Genomic DNA, 21,496 nt, shown 5'->3' with positions numbered 1-21,496 from the left:
TTCTTCTATGAACAAAGAAAAACCTGCATAGCAATTCCATCTAAGATTCAATCACCTGGATTGTGGAAGGGACTTGCAGGAGGATCAGGAATGAAGATTGGTTAGATTTCGCTTTCCCAAGAGTTGAATTTGTCATGCTCTGGTATTCATTATCTCTCAAGCCTGCCATTACACTTTCAAACCCTTGGGATTCCCCTTGTTCACCCTCAACTTATCGTAAGTTCTCTTTAATTTTAGCTAAATAATATCTTGTAATTGTTCATTAATGTTAATAACAAATTGTGATGATTTTATGAATTACCAGGCTGGCCTGATACTCTCTCCAGCAGTAATTGGAGAAACTGCTTCCGGGAAATTGATAACAAGTGAAGCCATAAACGGGATCGGAGTATTTGGGCGTTGGCTATGCTGGCCTTCTCTTCTTTAGTGGAGTTAAAATGGATCCAGCATGTGATACGGTGAGTAGAAGGGCCGTATTATCGGATACTGGCCATTGTACCGCGGCAGTATTTTCAGTAACAATCCTACAGGTTTTCTGTCTTAGTGAAGAAGAAAGGGTTAAAGCTTTGGGGATTTCATTGGTTATGTTGCTCACGTATCCAGTCATAACTTGTATGCTCAGTGAATTGAAGATCATAAATTCAGAACTAGGCGAATCGCACAGATTCTGCAATGTTTCTGACGTTTTGTGCGTTCTCTCTTCATGATTATTAGCTTGTTCAGAGAAAATGTTGACAATGCTCTTAAGCAGCTTGCCATTATTATCATCTACACTTCATTTGTCTTTTGGTGATTCGGCCTGCAATCAAACACCTGATTAAACGTATCCCTAAAGGCAAACCTCTAGAAATTTTCTGCGAGCAGCTCTACTTGGCTAACAGCCCTAACCATAATCGACCACCATCACCAATGGTGAAATGATGATCAAACATAAGGAGAGGTAGATCAGGTGTTGGGGAGCCCAAACATCATTGAAAAGTGAGCGAAATCCGGTAAAGAAGATGAACGGTCACCGACGGAATACGATCAATCATAGCCAATCTTCGATGGAATCAACGTGGGAGAGCTCGGGTGAAGGTGGAGATGAAGCTATGGTGGCCGATCTACATAGGGGAAGGGTAAATGTCATCAAAAAATGGAGGAAACATCATTGGAAGCCAAATCGTTTCCGACAGTGAGGGAGACGAAGTGTCATGATGACATGGAGGAGATGGCAAGGACAGTCGACAATGGGGGAAGGCAAAGGGTCACCGATCGATGGCCAAAGGAGGTGAGGGTTGGTGTCATGAGGGTCGGCATGCAGTTGCGGTCTTGGGTAGCTTGGAGTATTTTTTTAAATTTTAAACTTTTGTTATGGTTTGGGTGTTTTAGCTAAATTCTCAAATGTAGGATGTTAAAAAATAATCCTAATAATAATAATAATAGTATTAAAAAAAGAAGGGCAATTCAGTAAAAGGTTTCTCCCATAATTCTTTTGTTCCTCCCAACCAAATATATTAATTATTTATTTTATTACAATCTAATCAAACATATTTAATATAACATTCTCAGTAATCTTCAAAGTAATCTATCTTCTCATTAATATAACAGTCTCAGAAATACAATATTCCTTGAACCAAATATTCCCTTAAGAAATTGTAAAATGACTAATATTGATTTTTTTAAAATAATTTCTTTACTAAAATATATATATATCGTGTGCAGTCACCATTACTGGTGGGGGTAATGGTGACTGCACACGATTGACAAGCGACACTACGGCTCCGTTTGATACACTTTTTTGAATAGTATTTTATTCAGAATATGATAGGATTTTGAAAATGTGTTTGGTACATTTTTGGAAAACATTTTATGAAAATATTTAAATTATTTTTTAACCCCCTACATTTATTAATTTAGCTAAACACTCCTCAACAAAAGTTTATAAATTAAAAAAAACACCCCCACCCACCCACCTGATTGCTAGTAGCTTGCCACCACCGTCGAACGATGGTCAAAAGTCATTGGAATGACGCGTGATCGTCTAGATTTGGCCGATTTGGTCGTTTTCGACCAAATCCACCATAGATCTAACTAGAAACAACTAGATCTATGGTCAAACGATGGCTAGAAATCTAGTCGTCGTTTGGCCCTCGTCAACGACCAGATCTTTGGCCGTAGATCAACACACGATCGGTTAGATTTGACCAATCATGCATCGTTCTGGCGGTGGCAACAGCGACAGCTGGCAGGCAACTGTTGCTTGGGTGGGAAAGGGTGTTTTTGTTAATCTATAAACTTTTACTGAGAAAGGTAATTGTCAAATATTTTGAATCAAATAGAATATAATTGGATTTTGAACAATATTAAAACAAACACATTTTTCATTTTTTAGGATAAGATAATAGAATAGAATATGGTGGGGGTACAATACTTCTTGGCATCTCCAATAATATAATATAAATTAGCGAAACCAATATGTAAATGAAAATTGATTTTAAAAGGACTGGAAACATAAAAACGATAGAAATAAAACCCTCAACTTTGCGATAGCTAGAGTCTAGTTAATAGAATAATTAATTTAAAAAATTTTAATTAATTTCAATCAGATGACATGGCAATTCCATCATGACTACACATAACTTTGTATAGAGTTTTAAGAGATTTTATAGGACCTTGCTACACTTACTGATTAAATTACCGATTTTGACAAACCGACCCACTGCCCAATTATCCAAATCTCAAAATTTAACTCAATTCACCAAGAGTCAGTATGTCAAATCGGTAGTTTAATCGGTAGCTTTAGCATTATTGGATTTTATAAGTGTGTTATAAATGGTTAATTAAAGAAATTAAAGTTAAAAGAATATTTTTTCTATTATTTAAAGAAGTAAGTTATTAATTAGCTCAAAGAGTTGTTAATTAAAGTGGTTGACGAGAATTGTTCTAAAGTCAACATGATTTTTTTTCTGGTTTTTAAAAACCAAGTATTTGTTAGTGTATGCCCTAGGAACCAATCGTGTCATCGGTTCCGAGGCATTATGTTTTGTATATATATGTGAATGTATATAGTTTGTAGATAATTGTATATATTATCAATAAAAAAAAGTGTTCTTATTCATATGTGGTTTATTGCTTCATTTATATATATGTATTACATGTGAAATGTCGGATGATACAAATCTTAGAAGATCAAAATCATCAAAGTATTCCTACATAGGTAATATTAATTGGCATATATTACATAGTAGGCATGCGAATGCCTCCGTAGATATCATGTGATGGTATTGGTGTGGGTGATTATAAAAGTTATATCACTAGGGCATTGCATGGATACGCGGTTAGTGAATGTTTATCGAATATGGCCATTTATAATGAATCACATGGACATTTAAAATGTAGTCAATGATTTATCATAAGATCGTACTAGGGTATTATTAATCTTAGACTTGAGATATCACGGTTGGATTCTGCATAAACGCATATGGTTCATATGGTGTATAAACATGAGGCTAATCATGTCATGTGTAATAACCGAATTGGTTGGTATAGATTGATATCAAGTTCCTAGACAAATGTCAAGATACATTGGAAAAGGGAAATCTCCGGCCGGGGTATACAAAATGTTACATGAAAGGTTGCTTCATAGTGACACGGTCCATAGTATAAATTAAAATTAGATAAGGATTTTGACATACCATGAATCCATTCTTAATTGGGATTAGATAACGGAAGGATTTGATTATAAAATATGTATGATTGTAAAAGGTTCGTTGGTAGTATATCCATTGTGATTTAGGGTTATGGAGCATTGCTAGATGCCTACCATAATCAGTGGGAGTTTGTTATAAAGAGTATGACAAAACATATCGAAATAGTTATGATATTGGGCCCACGGCTAGGCCACAGTGAACCTAAGAGGTCACACATAAAACTAAGAGAATTGAGAAATAGCCAAAGAGAGTTGATTATCCAAGGTGGCTGCACCTACCAAGGGTATAAAGTTATTTAATGAAACATTTTCTTATATTAAATTGAGTTTACAAGGGGTTGTAATTGTAACAATTTAAGGGTTAAATTGTTATGTAAACAATTTAAGAGTTAAAGTTATTGTGATTAAATGCTAATCCAATGTTTCATTTAAAGAAGTTTAACAACTTCATAACAATTATGGAGTTAAGGAAGTCCAAAACAATTATTGAATTGTTAGGATCCTATATAAGAAAATGATATATCAATTTTAGAGAAGAGAAAAAATCTTAGAAACCCTAAATCTCCCTCTTGGTCAAATTCTTCTTCTGGTGTGGATACTCTTTTGCTTATTTCTCTTGAAATTAAGAGACTCCAAGGTTGCTAAGGGCTTAAGGTAACATGTTCTACCTTACTTATTTCAATTGATTGAAATTATTTTTTAAACTATGACTATACTTGGTATAATATGATATGCTTGATTCTCATGCATTATCTTTAGTATTATTATTATTATTTATTTTTTTTGTAATCGGGGTATTCGAACCAGTTTATGCGTATCTCAACTAATTGTTATGGTCCATGAAAACATGTACAGTCCAAATAATCAGATAAACCACAATGTATTAGCTTTGGTTGGTTGCATTTTGGGAATACTACTTTTAGTATTCCAAAAAAGTTAAACAATAAAATAACAAAAAACTCTTATTTTTGGGAATACTACTCTCATATTATTCAACTTTTTAAACCCTCTAAATTTGTTAATTTAATTAAATACCCTAAATATTTTTTTAAAAATTGTAAAAACACCCCAGCAATCCACATTTACCAGATTTGGCACCACCACCGAAAAATAGCCGAAATCTGGTGGATGGCACATACCAGCTGAATCTGGCGATAGTAGCCGATCTAGCCTTTTCCGGCCAGATCCATGGTGGATCTGGTCAAAAAAGGCCAGATCTAAGGCCAAGATCTGGCCGTTGACGGCCAGATCTTGGCCGTAACCAGTCAGTAACGACGCCAACAAATGGTCGTGTTGATGGTCAACGACGACCGTTTGTTGGCCATCGTTGACGAGAAAATACGGCAGATCTGGTCATCAATGGCCAAATCTAGCCGTAGATCGGCCTTTGCCGGAAAAGGTCATAGACCATGACGCACAGATCCAGCTGATCATGCGCCGATACGATGAATCCAACCACCTTCCGGTGGTGGTGGCCGGCCGTCCGTATTTGAGGGTGAGGTTGGGGGTTTTTTGTTACTTTATGTTTTATTTAGGGGGTGTTTTGTAAATAAACAACACAGGGAGTTATTTTAATTTGTAATCCTACATCATAATACCCGTCCAATTTAACTTTTCTTTAACTTTTTTCAAAAAACTTTCCAAAAATACAAAATTGTAAACCAAACGGAGCCATTGTGATTGATAGGGACCCAAGGTTTGAACCCAAGAACTCAAAAAAAAAAAAAAAACAACTTCTTTGACCACAAAGCTAGCCCCTTAAAGTTTAAAACCAGATATTAATTAACTTCATCAATGAACAACGTTTCACATATTGTGAATTCCGCCCGTCTAAACCATAGGTAACAAATTAACTTATCAATAACCAATCATCTTATTAAAGATTAACTATTTAACAACAATTAGCCTCAAAGTTGACCTAATACAGACAGTTTAAATCTGTTTGATATTATATCAAGTTTTTTCTCGTAAATAATTTGACTCATTACCATAATGGTTCATATATAAGAACTTAGACTATCATTCATTTGATCCTTTGACCAATTATATTTATGATTGTTTTAGTTTTATTAAATGAATAAGTTATGAAATAATCAATTAGATAGAATTGAAGATTGATTTTCTTGTTACAAGGTCAATGAAAAACCATATTACACAAACAGCTTTTAGTTTCTGTAACAAATCAAAGATTTAGCAAGCTGTTTGATCCCTTTTAGTCTTCATAATCCATCCACCCCTCTCCAGCTTTTTCAAACACAAACACAAAAAAAAGTTTTTTGATTTCCTGTGACCCACGAAGGAGGCTTCTAGCTGGCAGAAGAAATAATTAGCAAAGTTTATCAACAATTAAGCCACATTCATTAAATTAGTAATGAGTTCTCCAACCCAACAGGCTTCTTCTATGAACAAAGAAAAACTGCATAGCAATTCCATCTAAGATTCAATCACCTGGATTGTGGAAGGGACTTGCAGGAGGATCAGGAATGAAGATTGGTTAGATTTCGCTTTCCCAAGAGTTGAATTTGTCATGCTCTGGTATTCATTATCTCTCAAGCCTGCCATTACACTTTCAAACCCTTGGGATTCCCCTTGTTCACCCTAACTTATCGTAAGTTCTCTTTAATTTTAGCTAAATAATATCTTGTAATTGTTCATTAATGTTAATAACAAATTGTGATGATTTTATGAATTACCAGGCTGGCCTGATACTCTCTCCAGCAGTAATTGGAGAAACTGCTTCCGGGAAATTGATAACAAGTGAAGCCATAAACGGGATCGGAGTATTTGGGCGTTGGCTATGCTGGCCTTCTCTTCTTTAGTGGAGTTAAATGGATCCAGCATGTGATACGGTGAGTAGAAGGGCCGTATTATCGGATACTGGCCATTGTACCGCGGCAGTATTTTCAGTAACAATCCTACAGGTTTTCTGTCTTAGTGAAGAAGAAAGGGTTAAAGCTTTGGGGATTTCATTGGTTATGTTGCTCACGTATCCAGTCATAACTTGTATGCTCAGTGAATTGAAGATCATAAATTCAGAACTAGGCAGATCGCACAGATTCTGCAATGTTTCTGACGTTTTGTGCGTTCTCTCTTCATGATTATTAGCTTGTTCAGAGAAAATGTTGACAATGCTCTTAAGCAGCTTGCCATTATTATCATCTACACTTCATTTGTCTTTTTGGTGATTCGGCCTGCAATCAAACACCTGATTAAACGTATCCCTAAAGGCAAACCTCTAGACAATTTTACTGGGACTTTATATTTATGTTTTGGCATCTATAGTTATGGCTAGGTGGGCTCCAAGGTTTAGGTACTTGGGGCTTATGTTCTTGGTCTGGCAATTCCGGATGGACCACCAGTGGGATCTACTTTGGTTGAGAAGTTAGAAACTATGATAATCATTTTTTTTTACCAATGTTATTTGCAAAAGCAGGTATGAGGGTCGAAAAATTGTTCTTCATTATTCGAAATCATATCAATAATTACTCTATCAAACGCGCCATTGCTATAATTGTGAAATTGGGGGCTTGCTTGCTGCCACCTGTACTTCAACATGCCTCTAAAGGATGCTTTCACAATCGCCATTATAATGTGTTCTAAAGGTGCTGTTGAGCTGCCGGGTTCATCTACGCGAATGATAAAAGGGATATATCTTATAATCAACATTAATGTACTACTATTATTTTCTGTTCATTGTTAATTTTTTTCCTGAAACTAATCCCAGAATTGTTAAATGCAGGTTATAGATGCAGAATTCTACGCAATGCTGTTTATTTCGTCTTGTTTATGTCAAGCATTGTGCCTATGCTTGTGAAAATCCTATGATCCTTCAAAAAATAGCAGGCTACAACAAAAGAAACCTCATGGCTTTAAAGCTCCATTCACCGCTGTCCATCGTTACTTGCATTCATGTACCCGATGATGTGTGCGCGGTAATCAACTTGTTGGATGTGGCATGGCCTTCTAAAGATAACCCAATGAGTGTTAATGTTCTTCATCTCATGAAGTAGAGGACAATACACTCCAATATATTTCCCATGATAAGACAAAATCTCTTCGTGGCCCTTCCCATTACGAGAATATCATTGCTTATTTTGATAAATTTGAAGGAAACAAATGGGGAGCTGCATCTGTTAACGCCTTCACAGCAGTTCTTCACCTGATTTCATGCAGGAAGATGTATGCACTCTCGCATTGGACAAAACTGCATCTCTAATACTCCCATTCCACGAAGATGGTACATTGATGGATCTGTAGAATCAGATGATAAATACATAAGAACCTTAAATTCCAGGGGCTGGAAATGTCTCCTGTTCGGTAGAATCATGATTGACCGCGGCAGCAACATAAACAAGCCGCTTCACGATGATCCATTATCAGAACTAGAACAAGGTAGCTGCCATATTTATTGGTGGCCCCGATGACCGTGAGGCCCTAACTTTCGCAAAACGGATGGCGTTAAACACCAGGGTCAGCCTCACGGTGATTCATTTGGTTGCGGCCGGAAACGAGGATGGGGACAATGGGGGAAAATGTGGATACTGTTATATTGAGGGATGTCAAGAACAATGGAATATACATTACAAAGAGAAGGTGGTAAGCGGTGGCCTGAATCCGCAACGATGCTTCACGCTCTTGTGCATGAATTCAACCTGATGATTGTTGGGAGGAGAGTGGATTTGGAGTCACAACAGACGTCAGGGCTCAAAGAATGGAGTGAATTCCCGGGCTTGGAGCCCTGGGAGACCTCCTTGCATCTGCAGTACAGTAGCAGATGTTCAATCTTGATGTCCAACAACAGCAGACAACTTAATTCATCTTCAAACCATTACATATAGATTGATTCTTTATCTTTAGTTGGTAGGGTCTTTAAGTGGGTAGTGAAATTATTTATTCTTTAGTTATTTAGGGAACCTTTTCAGGTGTAGATATTTTTTTAGTTTAGTTTTGACATTAATTGTGTTCAACTTATAATACATCGCTATTTTTCAAGAAGTATTAAGAAACTCTGTAAAATTAGCAATGTTACCGATGATTGTATTAGATTAATAAAATATCCATCTAATTACTTTTGTCCTTCATGATATAACAAAATATATTATTTAAAAAACATAATCTTGGTCTAGCTTCTTTCCTCATCATATGTCATGGGTTAAAGTAGCTGAGTAGCTGACCAATTGATAAGAGGGTTTTTTTTTTCTTTTTTTTTAAATGATCGAGAGTGTTTGATTAGTTTACGTGTACCGCAACTAATTTCCTAAGGCCTGAATTACTAGTCTGGTAAGAGTTCTAGTGGCTATCCCTATTAGCATTGAAAATGATTCGAATCAAGACCCTTGAATAATAACCTAAAATCTCTATCGAATACTCAATCTTTAGAAATAATTAATTGAGGTTTTTGGAATATGTGAGGGTGTGATTTGGTTTCATAAATTTATCTTTTTATTAACAAGCTTATATTTTATTCGTAAAAGATTATACTAAGAAAGAATCATGATTTTGTCAGTTGGAACTTGGACGAAGTACTTATTTTATATTAAAGTTACGAGATGTGGTTTTATATCCATATTAATTTAAAGCTAAAATCATAGGGATAGTTTTTAAAACTGGTTTTTTCTTCTTCTTTTTTTTCCAAATTTGACGTTTGAATAGAAAATTTGAATTAATTTTTACCTTATTTGATAGGTTTATCAGTTGTGTTTCTACTTATATGATCAATAATGAAATTGACTTACAGAAATATATATATAAATGAATTTTCTAAATCTTGAATTAGAGAAGATAAAATAAAAAAATAAAACCATATTTACTTTGAATTAATAAAAATATCAAATGAAAATAGGTTAAATTATTCTTTATTCTTTTAAAATTAGACTTAGATTGAGATAATTGTAGGCATGGCAATGGGGCAGGGCCAATGGCAGATCCAAGAGTTCTGTCGAGGGAGGGCCTCGGCGATTCACCATTGTTGCCAAACAACGGTGAAAACTTAAAAAAAACATCAAACTAAAGCAAAGAAAAATACTATATCAGAATATGAGAAAAAGAATGTACTAACACATAATCTCTATTTAATAAATCTAGAGAAGAAAAATTTTAAGTAAATGTGTTGAATAAAACTTAAGCAAAACCTTCTTTTAATTTTTTTTTTTTTTTTTTTTTTTTTTTTTGCTTCCAAGATTATAATATAAATTTGCATGACTTTTATCAAACATAGGCTAAGTTAAAATCAACCAAAACTTAAGTCAAGTCAATGTTGTATTAACTTTTAATATGAATTAATTAAAAAAAAAAAAAGAATTTCCTTGATATAAATATAGTTAGTAACTCAAATTTCATTAATAATTTTGAGCAGCTGAACGGTGACGTTTGAAATGTAGGAAAGTGGTGGATGAAGGGTGAAGACTAACGTCCTTTAAAATATATTTAAAGTTTTAATTTGGGAAAACAGGTTCATTCTTAGATACAAAACACAAAATAAACTCATAAGATACATGTCTTTTTCTCTCAAATTAGAATAAAAAACCTTTAAAAAAAAAAAAAAAACATGATTCAATCTTAAAATAAACTAAATTAAAATAAGCAAGTTACATACCTAAAACTGAAAACGAAGCTAATTATAACACCTTGAATAGTGAAAACTTCAACAATTTTAATTTTCAAAAATTTTTAAAATGAATAGTATGAGAAAAAAATGAGAGAATAAAGAATTTTAGGAATAAACTCATAAAAAGCAGGTGGAGCCATGGAGAAAAAAGTTAGAGAGAGTTTTAAACTTTTAATATGATGTGAGCTTGAAATATATATATTAATAAGAAATTTTTTGTGGGCCTAGATATATGTATAATAATTCTCATTTTAAAAAAATTTGAGAGTGAGTCTGGATATATATATTAATAACAATTTTTTGTGGGCTAATATATTAGTAATTTTATTTTAAAATCTCAGGGTAGGCCCAAGGGCTGGATCAGCCCCTGGGCGGGATGCAGATCTCATTCACCGTCCCCAGACTTGCCCTCAAAATTACTCCCCATCCCCGTTACAAGGATGACAAAAATTCCCCATCCCGACCTCGTTAATTTTACCTTTGGAGAGAGTTTAAGTTTTGCTGGATTGGAGAGATCAAATCGGCGTCAGTGAACGGCAATATGAAGTCGGCTAAGGACGAATGTCAATTGTGTAATTAGGTGAAATATATAGGAGTATTAGCGAAAAGTAATATATATATACATGGGGCGAGGTCGAGGTAGGGGAAGGGCAACCCCCACCCCCGCCCCATCCCCGGGGACAGGGATTAAAACTCCTCCCATCCCCGCCCGATATGGGGCGGGTTGGGGCTCAATGCCATGCCTAGATAATTGTAACTTCTGTTTTAATCAATTTTGACTCAACTTTATAAATAATTAATTTTTGATAAAAAAATTAAGGTGTTTACTTTATTTACTTTTTCAATTTTTTATTTTTAAGAAATAATATGTAAAATGACAAAAATAATATTTTTAAATAAATTATTTTATTAAAATAAATGTTCTAAAATTAAAAATTAAAAATTAAAAAAATATAACTGAAAACTAGTTGGGCTTAAGATGGGTGAACGATGTTGTTAGCGCATGCGGCAACACTACTAGCTGCATTAAGTAGATCATTTTTAGCCAATCTACCCAATGAATTATGGAGCCATCGAGGACGCCGACGGCTATGGCATTTCACTGCAGTAGGGCAAAAAAGGTTCCACCCTCCTTTCTCGGCCTGCTGAGGGGAAATATCATAGCCATCGGACTCCTAGATGGCTCTATTGGGTAAATTGGCCGGAGATCTATCCAATAGAGTTGGCTGCCGACCGATGACCTTACCGGCTAATTTTCAATTTTCTAAAATTTATATTGTTTTTATTAAATTATGAATTTAATTGAATGATTATTTTATGAAAAATAAATCTACAATTTTTGTTAATATAGATAGGAAATTTATGTAATTAATATTCCATACGCAGCTTATGATTTTCAAAAAGTCACTCAAACCTATTTTTGGAATTTTTTTATAAAACAAATTAATTCAAAGTCAGTTTAGTTTACCAAATACCTTTTGAATTAAAAAAAAAAAAGGGAGAAATTATCGGCAACCAAACTCACCCTTAATTTTTTTAATAAGACTAAACAATTGTATAACTTATAAAACTAAACTACCTCTGAGTGATCGAGTGGTTCGATAGGAACTTTTGGGTGTATTATTCAAGAGATTTTGAGTTTAAGTCTTTCCTCAGTTGCTAATAAAGATAGTCACCAGAGCTTTTTCCCAGCCGATAATTCCACGGTACTAAAAGATTATTTGTTCGGTTGCTATTAGGAATAGCTACTAGAGCTTTTATCCGGCTAATAGTTTCAGGATATTGAAAGATTAGTTGCTCAGTTATTAATAAGGATAGTCAATGAAACTCTTTACCCGATCAATAGTTCCAGGATATTGAGAGATTAGTTGCTCAGTTGTTAATAAAGATAGCTATTGGAACTCTTATCCGATCAATGGCCCGGCTAATAATTCTAGGATAAAACTAGCAACAGGTAGATAATATAATTAATATTTTTGTTACAATCAATTTTTTTTTTTTTTTTGTCCTATTTAAAAGAATAAATCGTTAAAATATATTATACAGGTAGAAGTCAATATGCAAAACAAAGTTTTAACTAAATAAATTCAAACACAATCTTATGTCAAATGTATTTGTTATTATAAATCCATGAATAGTAAATACATCCAATAAAATTACATCCCCATAACCGATTTATTAACTGGATTGCACGAAACTTTGACAGTAATTAACCAAAACTCTTCTTGTTTAATCTGTTACTACAGCCAATTTGATTGTTGATGGCATATCAAAAACCATAACTTTGGTCAGCTATTTGATCACCATCAAAACCATTTGCTCTTCAAATTGATATCACAGGTTATTCAAATCCTGTTAAACGCGTTGGTTAACCAGTCGCGACCACAAGAATGAATACGACTCGAGGATTACCATCGTATAATGAAACTAAAATCTGCATTACATCACCATTGCGTATACAATCATTTGGCCTGTGGAGGGGAGATCCCCGGTTTCCGCGAGATGAAAATCATAATTGGTTGAGTTATGCACTGCCCAGAATCGAACTCACCATTGGTTTGCTCTTCGTCTGCACTCAGGCCTTCCATTTTTCTCTCAAACGATTTGGCCTCCCGTTGTACACCTCTCAGCTTCTTGTACGTTCTCTTTTTATGAATTGTATTTTCTCTTCTTCCATTCTTGATAATTTTGAGTGATTGGAAATATTAATGATATGATTTGTGTGGACCTGCAGGCGGGTTTGATGCTTTCTCCGGCAGTGATCGGACAAACTGCTTTCGATATGCTGGTAACTGAAGAAACCATACAAGGGATTGGCACATTTTCGACATTTGGCTATGCCGGCTTTCTCTTCCTGAGTGGAGTTAAATTAGATCCGAGCATGGTGACAAGAGTGAGCAAAAGGGCATTATACATTGGTTTACTCGCCATTATACCACCTTTAGTGGTCACTGTAATGATACTGCAGAATTTCAGTAAGAACGATGAAGAGAAGTCCATATCTTTCTTCCTTGCACCCAGTTATATTATGTCTTCATTTCCAGTCGTAAATTGTCTGCTTGGTGAATTGAAGATCATAAATTCAGAACTTGGCAAAATAGCACAATCTTCTGCAATTGTTAGTGACTTTTTGAGTCTGTTTGTCTTCGTGACAGCAAATTTGATGAAAAAGGCACCTCGAGAGGCACTTGATGATCTTATCATTATTTTTGTTTTCGTCGGTTTTGTTTTCATGGTGGTCCGACCTGCACTGAAATCAGTGGTTAAATCCACCCCAGAAGGCAAGCCTATAGACTATCTTTACTTGGCGATCGTCGTACTGCTATTTATGTCCTCTATAGGCATGTCTGTCTGGTATATGAGGTTCAGGTTCTTGGGGGCTTATATTCTTGGTCTAGCAATTCCACATGGACCGCCAATGGGATCTCTTGTGGTTGAGAAGTTAGAAAGCATGATCACCCATTTATTTTTACCTTTGTTATTCACAACAAGTGGCATGAGGGTCGAAAAATTGTTCGTGGTACTAAGCAATCATACATTAATACTTAACGCACACACCACCGCCATAGCTTTGACGGTGAAGTTCGCAGCTTGCTTGCTGCCACCACTGTATACCAACATCCCTTTGAAGGATGCTTCTTCACTAGCCCTCATAATGTGTTCTTTAGGTACTGTTGAGCTCACTGGGTTCGTCTTCTTGAGTGACATCAAGGTTATAGATGCAGACATGTATGCGTTGATGTTTTATGTAATCCTTAATGTATCAAGCATTGTGCCTATGCTTGTGAAAGTTCTCTATGATCCTTCAAGAAAATATGCTGGCTACCAGAAGAGGAACCTCATAGATTTGAAGCCTCATTCGGATCTGCCAGTCGTTGCTTGCATTCATGTACCGGATGATGTGAGCGCGGTGATCCATCTGTTGGATGTTGCGTATCCTTCACGAGAAAACCACGTGGTTGTTAATGTCCTTCATCTCATTAAGCTCAGAGGACAATCAACTCCAGTCTTCATTTCCCACGACAAGGAAAGGACAACAACTTTCGGTGATCAGTACTCTTGTTCATTTGAGAATATCCTTCTTTCTTTCGGTAGATTCGAGAGAGTCAACTGGGGAGCTGTATCCGTCAACACTTTCACTTCAGTTTCCTCACCCGATTTCATGCAGGAAGATATATGCAGTCTCGCATTCGACAAATCTGCGTCTCTTATAATCCTCCCATTCCATCGTAGATGGTACCTTGATGGAGGCGTCGAACAGGAAAACAAATTCATAAGGAGCATAAATTCCAGGGTCCTGGAAAAGTCTCCTTGTTCAGTAGGAATCCTGCTTGACCGTGGCAATAAGATGGGTCGAGTCCATGATCAATCATCAGAGCCACAGTACAACGTTGCTGTGATATTCATCGGAGGTTCCGATGATCGCGAGGCCTTAACATTCGCAAAGCGCATGGCTCAAAACCCCAAGGTTAACCTGACAGTAGTTCATTTGCTTCCAAGGGAAATTGAAGAGAAGGAAGATTGGGGGACAGTGGTTGATACAGTGATATTGAGGGATATGGAGACTGATGGATATATAAACTACATTGAGAAGGAGGTAGTGGGTGGATCTGAAACCGCAACTATGCTTCATTCTATGATTAATAAATTTAACCTCATAATTGTTGGGAGGAGAGCGAATTTGAAGTCACCACAGACATCAGGACTCAATGAATGGAGTGAATTCCCAGAACTTGGAGCCCTTGGAGACCTGCTTGCATCAAAAGATTACAGCGCCAGATGCTCAGTTTTGATTGTGCAACAACAACATACAACCCAGTCATCAACCCAATAACCAACAACATATGAGAGTGAATTTCCCGACTGCGTCTGTTCCAACGCCGCACAATGTTGTCAGAACATGCCACATACACTGACACCGTAGATCGTTGCTGACCATGGAACATCTCCCTGCGAAAGCTGCGCCACTGGTCTATAGTTTTCTAAACACTTTCACTGGAGAGGGCTATTACAACGCAAACAGTCTTAGTTGTGCAACGACATCGGACAATCTCATTAAGCCAACCGGTTTATTTGCATCCATTTTTATCTGATGGCTGATAATTAGTTGCTGGCATCTTTAGGTTAGGGTGAAATCTTTATTCTTTCAATCTTTGCTTCATGATCAAGATAGATGTATACATTTGTTGATTGACATGATAATTATCCTATTATTTCAGTGATTCTTCACCTTTCTTTCCAGCTGTAATGGGTTTAGTTCATCATCCATGGAGAAGATCACCAGGATCTTCTCCTGAACTGAACTCAGATATGAGAGGATACTTGTCCGTCATCCATATATGCTCCCTTGTTCATGTTTCTTGAACAATTTTAGTATCTTATTTTAAATGGACTTAAAACGAGAAATGCAAACCGGTTATTATTATTATTAATTAAGGAATGATATAATAGCGAGTAAACGACTTTTTCCCACCCAAGGTTTGCCTTAATGATACTTTCTCACAAAAAAAGAGTTTCAAAATACCACTTTCCTATTATAAGTTAATATTCCATTATTATCCAAAACTAATTTTAGGGACGAACATTCTTTCCGTCACCACCATTTGAACCTTCGGTCTTCTCCGTACAAAACTCCTCTCATTCTGACATTTGATTTATAGTCTATTGCCTACCACCACAAAGCTAGGATTTCGTATTCTTAACTGATATCCAACTGATTATGATGCCGAATATTCAATAGGCACAACCATTCAATCCACCAGTCTCGACTCTACAAAACACCTCTTACCTTAGCTCCTAGTAACTCACCAAATGTCAATTGAGAAAATAAAGTATATTTTGGGTATTAACATAATATAAACTTTGGGTGGAAAGGTGTATTTTGAAACTTTTTAGAGGGGAAATGTGATTAAGGCAAACCTTGAGTGGGAAAAATTCGTTTGCTCTATAACAGCAGATAAAACCACTCATAATAACAATCACAACAAAAACAAACTGCTTTTACACATGGTTCTCTCTTTGCAACTCAAAACTTAAAATAATCTAATATATCTATGTATACATTTCTATGTTATTTGGAGGATTTTAGCTCTTAATTAAGGTGTACAACTACAAGCCTTTTTTTTTAATTTGCAATTATTTTTTATAGAGTAAACAACATCTACCCACCCAAGGTTCGACGAATCTTCAAGTTCTCACCCATGGTTTCATAAATTCCAAATTCTCATCCTTAAATTAACACAGTTAGTAATTTTTGGGTTCTAACGCAGTATATAAAGTGCTATTATCATATTGCACTTAACAAATAAATTAATAAATTACTTTTTATCCCCCCCCCCCCCCCCCCCAAAAAAAAAAAGAATTAGAAAAATTATCTTACTTTCAAATATTTTTCAATAACACCCTCTTCTTCAATTTAAAAAAAAAAAAGGGAAACCCTAAGGAGAGTTGGACGGCTACTGACGGACTAACGAGGTTAGGTTGGTGGGGGATTTTGGAGAGCAGCTGCTAGAGAAGCGATGGGTGGTGACAAGGGTTATTTCTGATGCTATGATCGATTGGAAAAAGCTTGAGCAGTTGCGGACCAAAAAGTGGCGATGGTCGGCGATTTACAAAGTAAACGAGTGAGGTGTCATAAGGGTTTTGGTCTAAGGGCTAAGGGAGGAAGATGGTGTTGCCGGGAAAGCCAACGACGTTGGGTATAGGCAGAAAATGGCTGTTGCGCGTGGCGGAGCTAGGTTGCAAGAATCGGCAAAAATTGGCCAAATAGAGGGTTATCAAGGCTGGGAAATACTTGGGAAATGATAAGGTGACAATTTCTATCGATTTTGATAAGAAAATCATGGGATCAACTCCAATCGGCCGGCGACGGCGGCAACGATGGTGGCACTTTGACAATTTTGAGATATGAAAGGTTATTTAAAAAAAAATTATTTTTATTTCTGATTTAATGCGATTGAAATGACTAATTTACCCTTTGACTGTTACATTAAATTATTTTCTATTAATTTAATGGTGGGAATCTAAAATTTATGAAACCATGGGTAGGAACTTGTAGATTCACCAATCCTTGGGTGGGAACATGTGGTTTACTCTTTCTTATTAGATGAAATCTACTCAAAAGTAGAAACTAACCACAAATGTTCCTGTGTCTTGGTTGGCTACAAACTATGAAGAGCTTCTCTTAGCCTTTTGATGCTGAGAATGTGACTTTCAACTATTTTTGAGCCTTTTAAGGTTCGATATAATGAAACAACCTAAAGCAATACGAAATAAAAAACAGTAAACACATACAACTAAAGAGAAAGAATAATATATGCGATTTATTTTAGTTTACCCAATTAATTGGCTACGTCCAGCAGGGTTAATCTTATTTAAATACTGTCTCATTTTTCTCGTTAAAATGAAGGTAATTTACCCTATGATTTGCTATTATACATATACAAGAGAAAAATAAATTTATATACTAGTTTTAAAGAGTAAAATACATTTTCTAAGCCCAAACAAATTAGCAATACGAGACCTCAGAATGCGTCTGCGTGACCCATTATTGTTGAAGTGGTCGATAACTCCAATACATAATACAACCTTCCCTTAAATTAAATGGTAGCTTATCTTAAATTTATAAAAAAAAAAAAAAAAAAAAAAAAATATCTCTGTCAGTATAACGAAAAATACGTTTAATCAAGAGGACATAACGAGCATTACCTATAAATAACATTATCATTGTAGTGATTATTATGTTAAAAAATATAAACTCACATAGCTACAATGAAGGTGAACCAAAAATCATATGACAATAATAAGTAATAAATTAAATACGTTATTTTACAGCCTCTTACTTCGGGACACTCCTACTACACCAATCAGCATTTCAATGAAGAATTAAGTATAGAAAAGTTTAAATAATGGCAGCCTCCTACCACTAAACTTGTGATTACTTGTTAGTGTATTCAACTTGGTGAGAAATTATCATAATATATATATCAATTCCTAGTTTTCACAGCGATCGTCTATCTCCTGCATAAATTATTAATCATCTAATATTGCTAGCAAGATTATCTGAATTATTATTTATTATGGCTGCCGTGGGAACCCTGAATCTAACCATGGTTTCCCTTCTAATCCCCCCTAATATTCAATCTAGTGGCCTGTGGAAGGGAATTGCAGTGGGAGGAAAACTGGACTGGTTCGCTTTTGGATTGCCGAGACTTGAATTATTCATTGCCATGATCTTTGTCAGCACTCATTTATCTCATTCCATCCTCAAAGAAAAAGGCCTTCCAATGTTTACCTCTCAGCTTATTGTAAGTACTTCGGATTTATTTTTCGCTCACCTTAATCGATCTCTTATTGTATCTACCTGGAATTATTTGAATGAAATTTCCTAACAAATTGTGATTTTTTCTGTAAATTAACTAGACTGGCCTGCTGCTTTCTCCAGCAGTTATCGGAAAAACCGCAGCCGACAAGTTGTTTACGGAAGAAACTATACAAGTTCTTACTACCCTGGGGTCATTTGTTTATGTTTTCTTTTTATTCCTGATTGGAGTGAAAATGAATCCAGGCATGGTGACCAAGGTGAGCAAAAGAGCCTTTTTTGCCTCCTTTCTGTGACAATACCTATGCTTTCTGCAATTCTAATCCCGGAGATTTTCACCTTGAAGAAACAAGATAAGATCAAACTTTTGCTTCTTTCAGCGCCTTATTTTATGACTTCATTTCCAGTAATATATTGTCTTCTCAGTGAACTGAAGATCCTGAATTCGGAACTCGGCAGAATAGCTGTTGGTTTTGCTAGAGAACAAGGAAGAAAAACTGATGATAGAGAGAGAAACGTAGGCTGGAATTCATGCTCTGTTTTTTCATTCAAAAACAGGGATAGTTTTTATGCAAGAACCTGCAACTGTTCCAGCTAAAGTTGCAAATTTAAAATTTAACTAAACACTTCAACTAAAGCACGTACAAACATATCAAAATACATCATTTTATCAACCTAATTCACCTAAACACATCACTAAAATATTTCTAAAACAGTGACCAAAAAACAACTTTTGCATGCACAGCACGTTGGCGGCAAAACATGCCAATTGATTTCTGTCAACTTTATCATTTCCAGCATGATATCATAATCTTCAACAATAGCACTCTCTTCTGCAATTGTCAGTGACCTTTTGAGCATATTTCTCACTGTCTCCATCATAGTTTTGAGAGTAGCATTACAAAATGAGATTCGCACAGCTATATATGATCTCGTAAATGTTATTGCCTTCATTAGTTTTCTTTTTCTGGTGCTCCGGCCTGGAATTAAGTATGTGATTTCATACACTCCTGAAGGCCAGCCTGTGAACCAACTTTTCATCTCGATCTTCCTATTATTGTTTCTAATGTTCTTATCTCTCGCCAAATGGTATGGTGAATTTTTATTGTTGGAGGTTTATGTTTTTGGTTTAGCAATCCCACATGGACCGGCATTGGGGTCTGATCTGGTGGAGAAGACCGAAACCATGGTTCAGAACTTACTTTTGCCAGTTTTTGTTACAAGATGCGGCATGAAGATTGAGAAGTTGTTCATCCGATTTGATACCAATTTCACAAGTGTTAATGCATTGATCGCTGCTGCAGCTTTGTTGGTTAAATTTTTAGTCTGCTTGCTTCCACCATTAATGTACAGCAAAATGCCTACATATGATGTGGTTACACTCGCTCTCATTATGAGCTGTAAGGCATTGTCGAGATGGCGATCTTCGGCTTCCTGTTCGACGGTAAGTTATTTCTTTTAATCATTTTCTCATCCGATCTTTCTAATTATTCTAACTTCATAATTTCTTTGATCAACTAACTACAGATTATTGACGAACAAACGTCCTGTTTCATGTTTTATGTTGTCATTTATATGGCAAGCGTTGTGCCGGTTATGGTGAAATTGCTCTATGATCCTTCGAGAAATTACGCAGGCTACCAGAAAAGGAACGTCATGGCTGCCAAGCCCAACACAGAGCTAGAAATAGTTGCTTGCATTCATGTACCAGACAATGTGAGTGCAGAGATCAACCTATTGGATATGGCATTTCCATCTCAGGACAATAAAATGTCTGTAAATGTCCTTCATGTCGTGAAGCTCAGTGGCCAGGCATCTCCCATCTTCATTTCCCACCAAAAGAAGAAGAAGGTTTTCTCCAACAACTCATATTCCGAAAATGTCATAATTTCCTTCACTAAATTTGAGGGAAGCTACTGGGGATCTTTATCCGTCAACGCTTTCACAGCGGTCTCTCCACCGAATCTCATGCACGATGATATATGCACTCTCGCATTGGGCAAATTAGCATCTCTTATAATTCTCCCGTTTCATCGAAGATGGTACGTTGACGGATCTATCGAATCAGAAAATGAAGTTATAAGGACCTTAAATTCCAAGGTCCTAGAAAAGTCTCCTTGTTCAGTAGGAATCCTGATAGACCGCAGCAACATCCAACGTCCTATGCTGGATCCATTATCCGAACCTGAATATAACGTTGGAGTGATATTCCTAGGCGGTCCTGATGACCGAGAGGCCTTAAATTTCGCCAAACACTAGGGTCAGCCTCTCCGTGCTGAATTTAACCGCTGAAAAGAGCAATGATTCTGATCCCGAGGAATGGGAAAAAACGATTGATAATGTATCACTTAGAGATATAAAAACCAATGGGTACATCAACTACATACAACATGAGGTAAAAGAGGGACCTGAAACAGCTATGATAATTCATTCCATAATTACTGAATTTAACCTGATGATAGTTGGAAGAAGAGCAAAATTTGGATTCAAAACAGACATCCGGACAAAAGAATTTCCAGAACTTGGAGACTTGCTTGTATCAAAGGATGTGGGCAGATGCTCAGTGTTGGTTGTGCAGCAACAACAGACAAGCTAGTGAGGCCAACCAAGATCAGTTGCATGGTATGGTAGTTGATTTGTTGGTGCAGCAGAGCTTTTAATTATGGTAGAGATCAGATTAATTTATAAGGGAGATTAATTAATCAACTTAATAAAGTTAATTGTTGTATAGTTTGACGAGCTTGACCAACTCATGAAAGTTGGTCAGAGATTGGCTTGCTTACTGAGTAGGTTTGTCAATAATACAAGTTAAATACTTACCTCAAAATAATCAAGTGGTTGGATAGGCACTCTTAGGTATATCATTCAAAAAGTTCTG

General features: G+C 35.9%; 1 protein-coding gene and 1 pseudogene across 1 annotated transcript; both read left to right on the top strand.

The window, feature by feature from the left end:
* The first annotated feature begins 1,135 nt into the window (after nucleotides 1–1,135).
* Nucleotides 1,136–15,132, top strand: LOC116112824 (cation/H(+) antiporter 3-like). Its single transcript, XM_031398940.1, has 2 exons — nucleotides 1,136–1,315; nucleotides 13,033–15,132. Exons 1-2 carry the CDS (start codon nucleotides 1,136–1,138, stop codon nucleotides 15,130–15,132), a joined length of 2,280 nt encoding a protein of 759 aa, XP_031254800.1.
* Nucleotides 15,133–18,406: 3,274 nt separating this feature from the next.
* Nucleotides 18,407–21,214, top strand: LOC116112823 (annotated as a pseudogene).
* The last annotated feature ends 282 nt before the right edge of the window (nucleotides 21,215–21,496 follow it).

Source organism: Pistacia vera, unplaced genomic scaffold, assembly GCF_008641045.1.
Source record: "Pistacia vera cultivar Batoury unplaced genomic scaffold, PisVer_v2 Contig67, whole genome shotgun sequence".
In the NCBI taxonomy this organism is placed as follows: domain Eukaryota; kingdom Viridiplantae; phylum Streptophyta; class Magnoliopsida; order Sapindales; family Anacardiaceae; genus Pistacia; species Pistacia vera.
The sequence above is the reverse complement of the archived record's forward strand: the minus strand, read 5'-3'. Positions and strand labels throughout refer to the sequence as shown.

Bases quoted from the DNA above. Each gene is read 5' to 3' on its own strand.
- LOC116112824 (XM_031398940.1), top strand. From the start codon at position 1,136: ATGGAGGAAACATCATTGGAAGCCAAATCGTTTCCGACAGTGAGGGAG. The intron at 1,316-13,032 runs GTAGCTTGGAGT...GTGGACCTGCAG, and splicing joins GCATGCAGTTGCGGTCTTGG to GCGGGTTTGATGCTTTCTCC.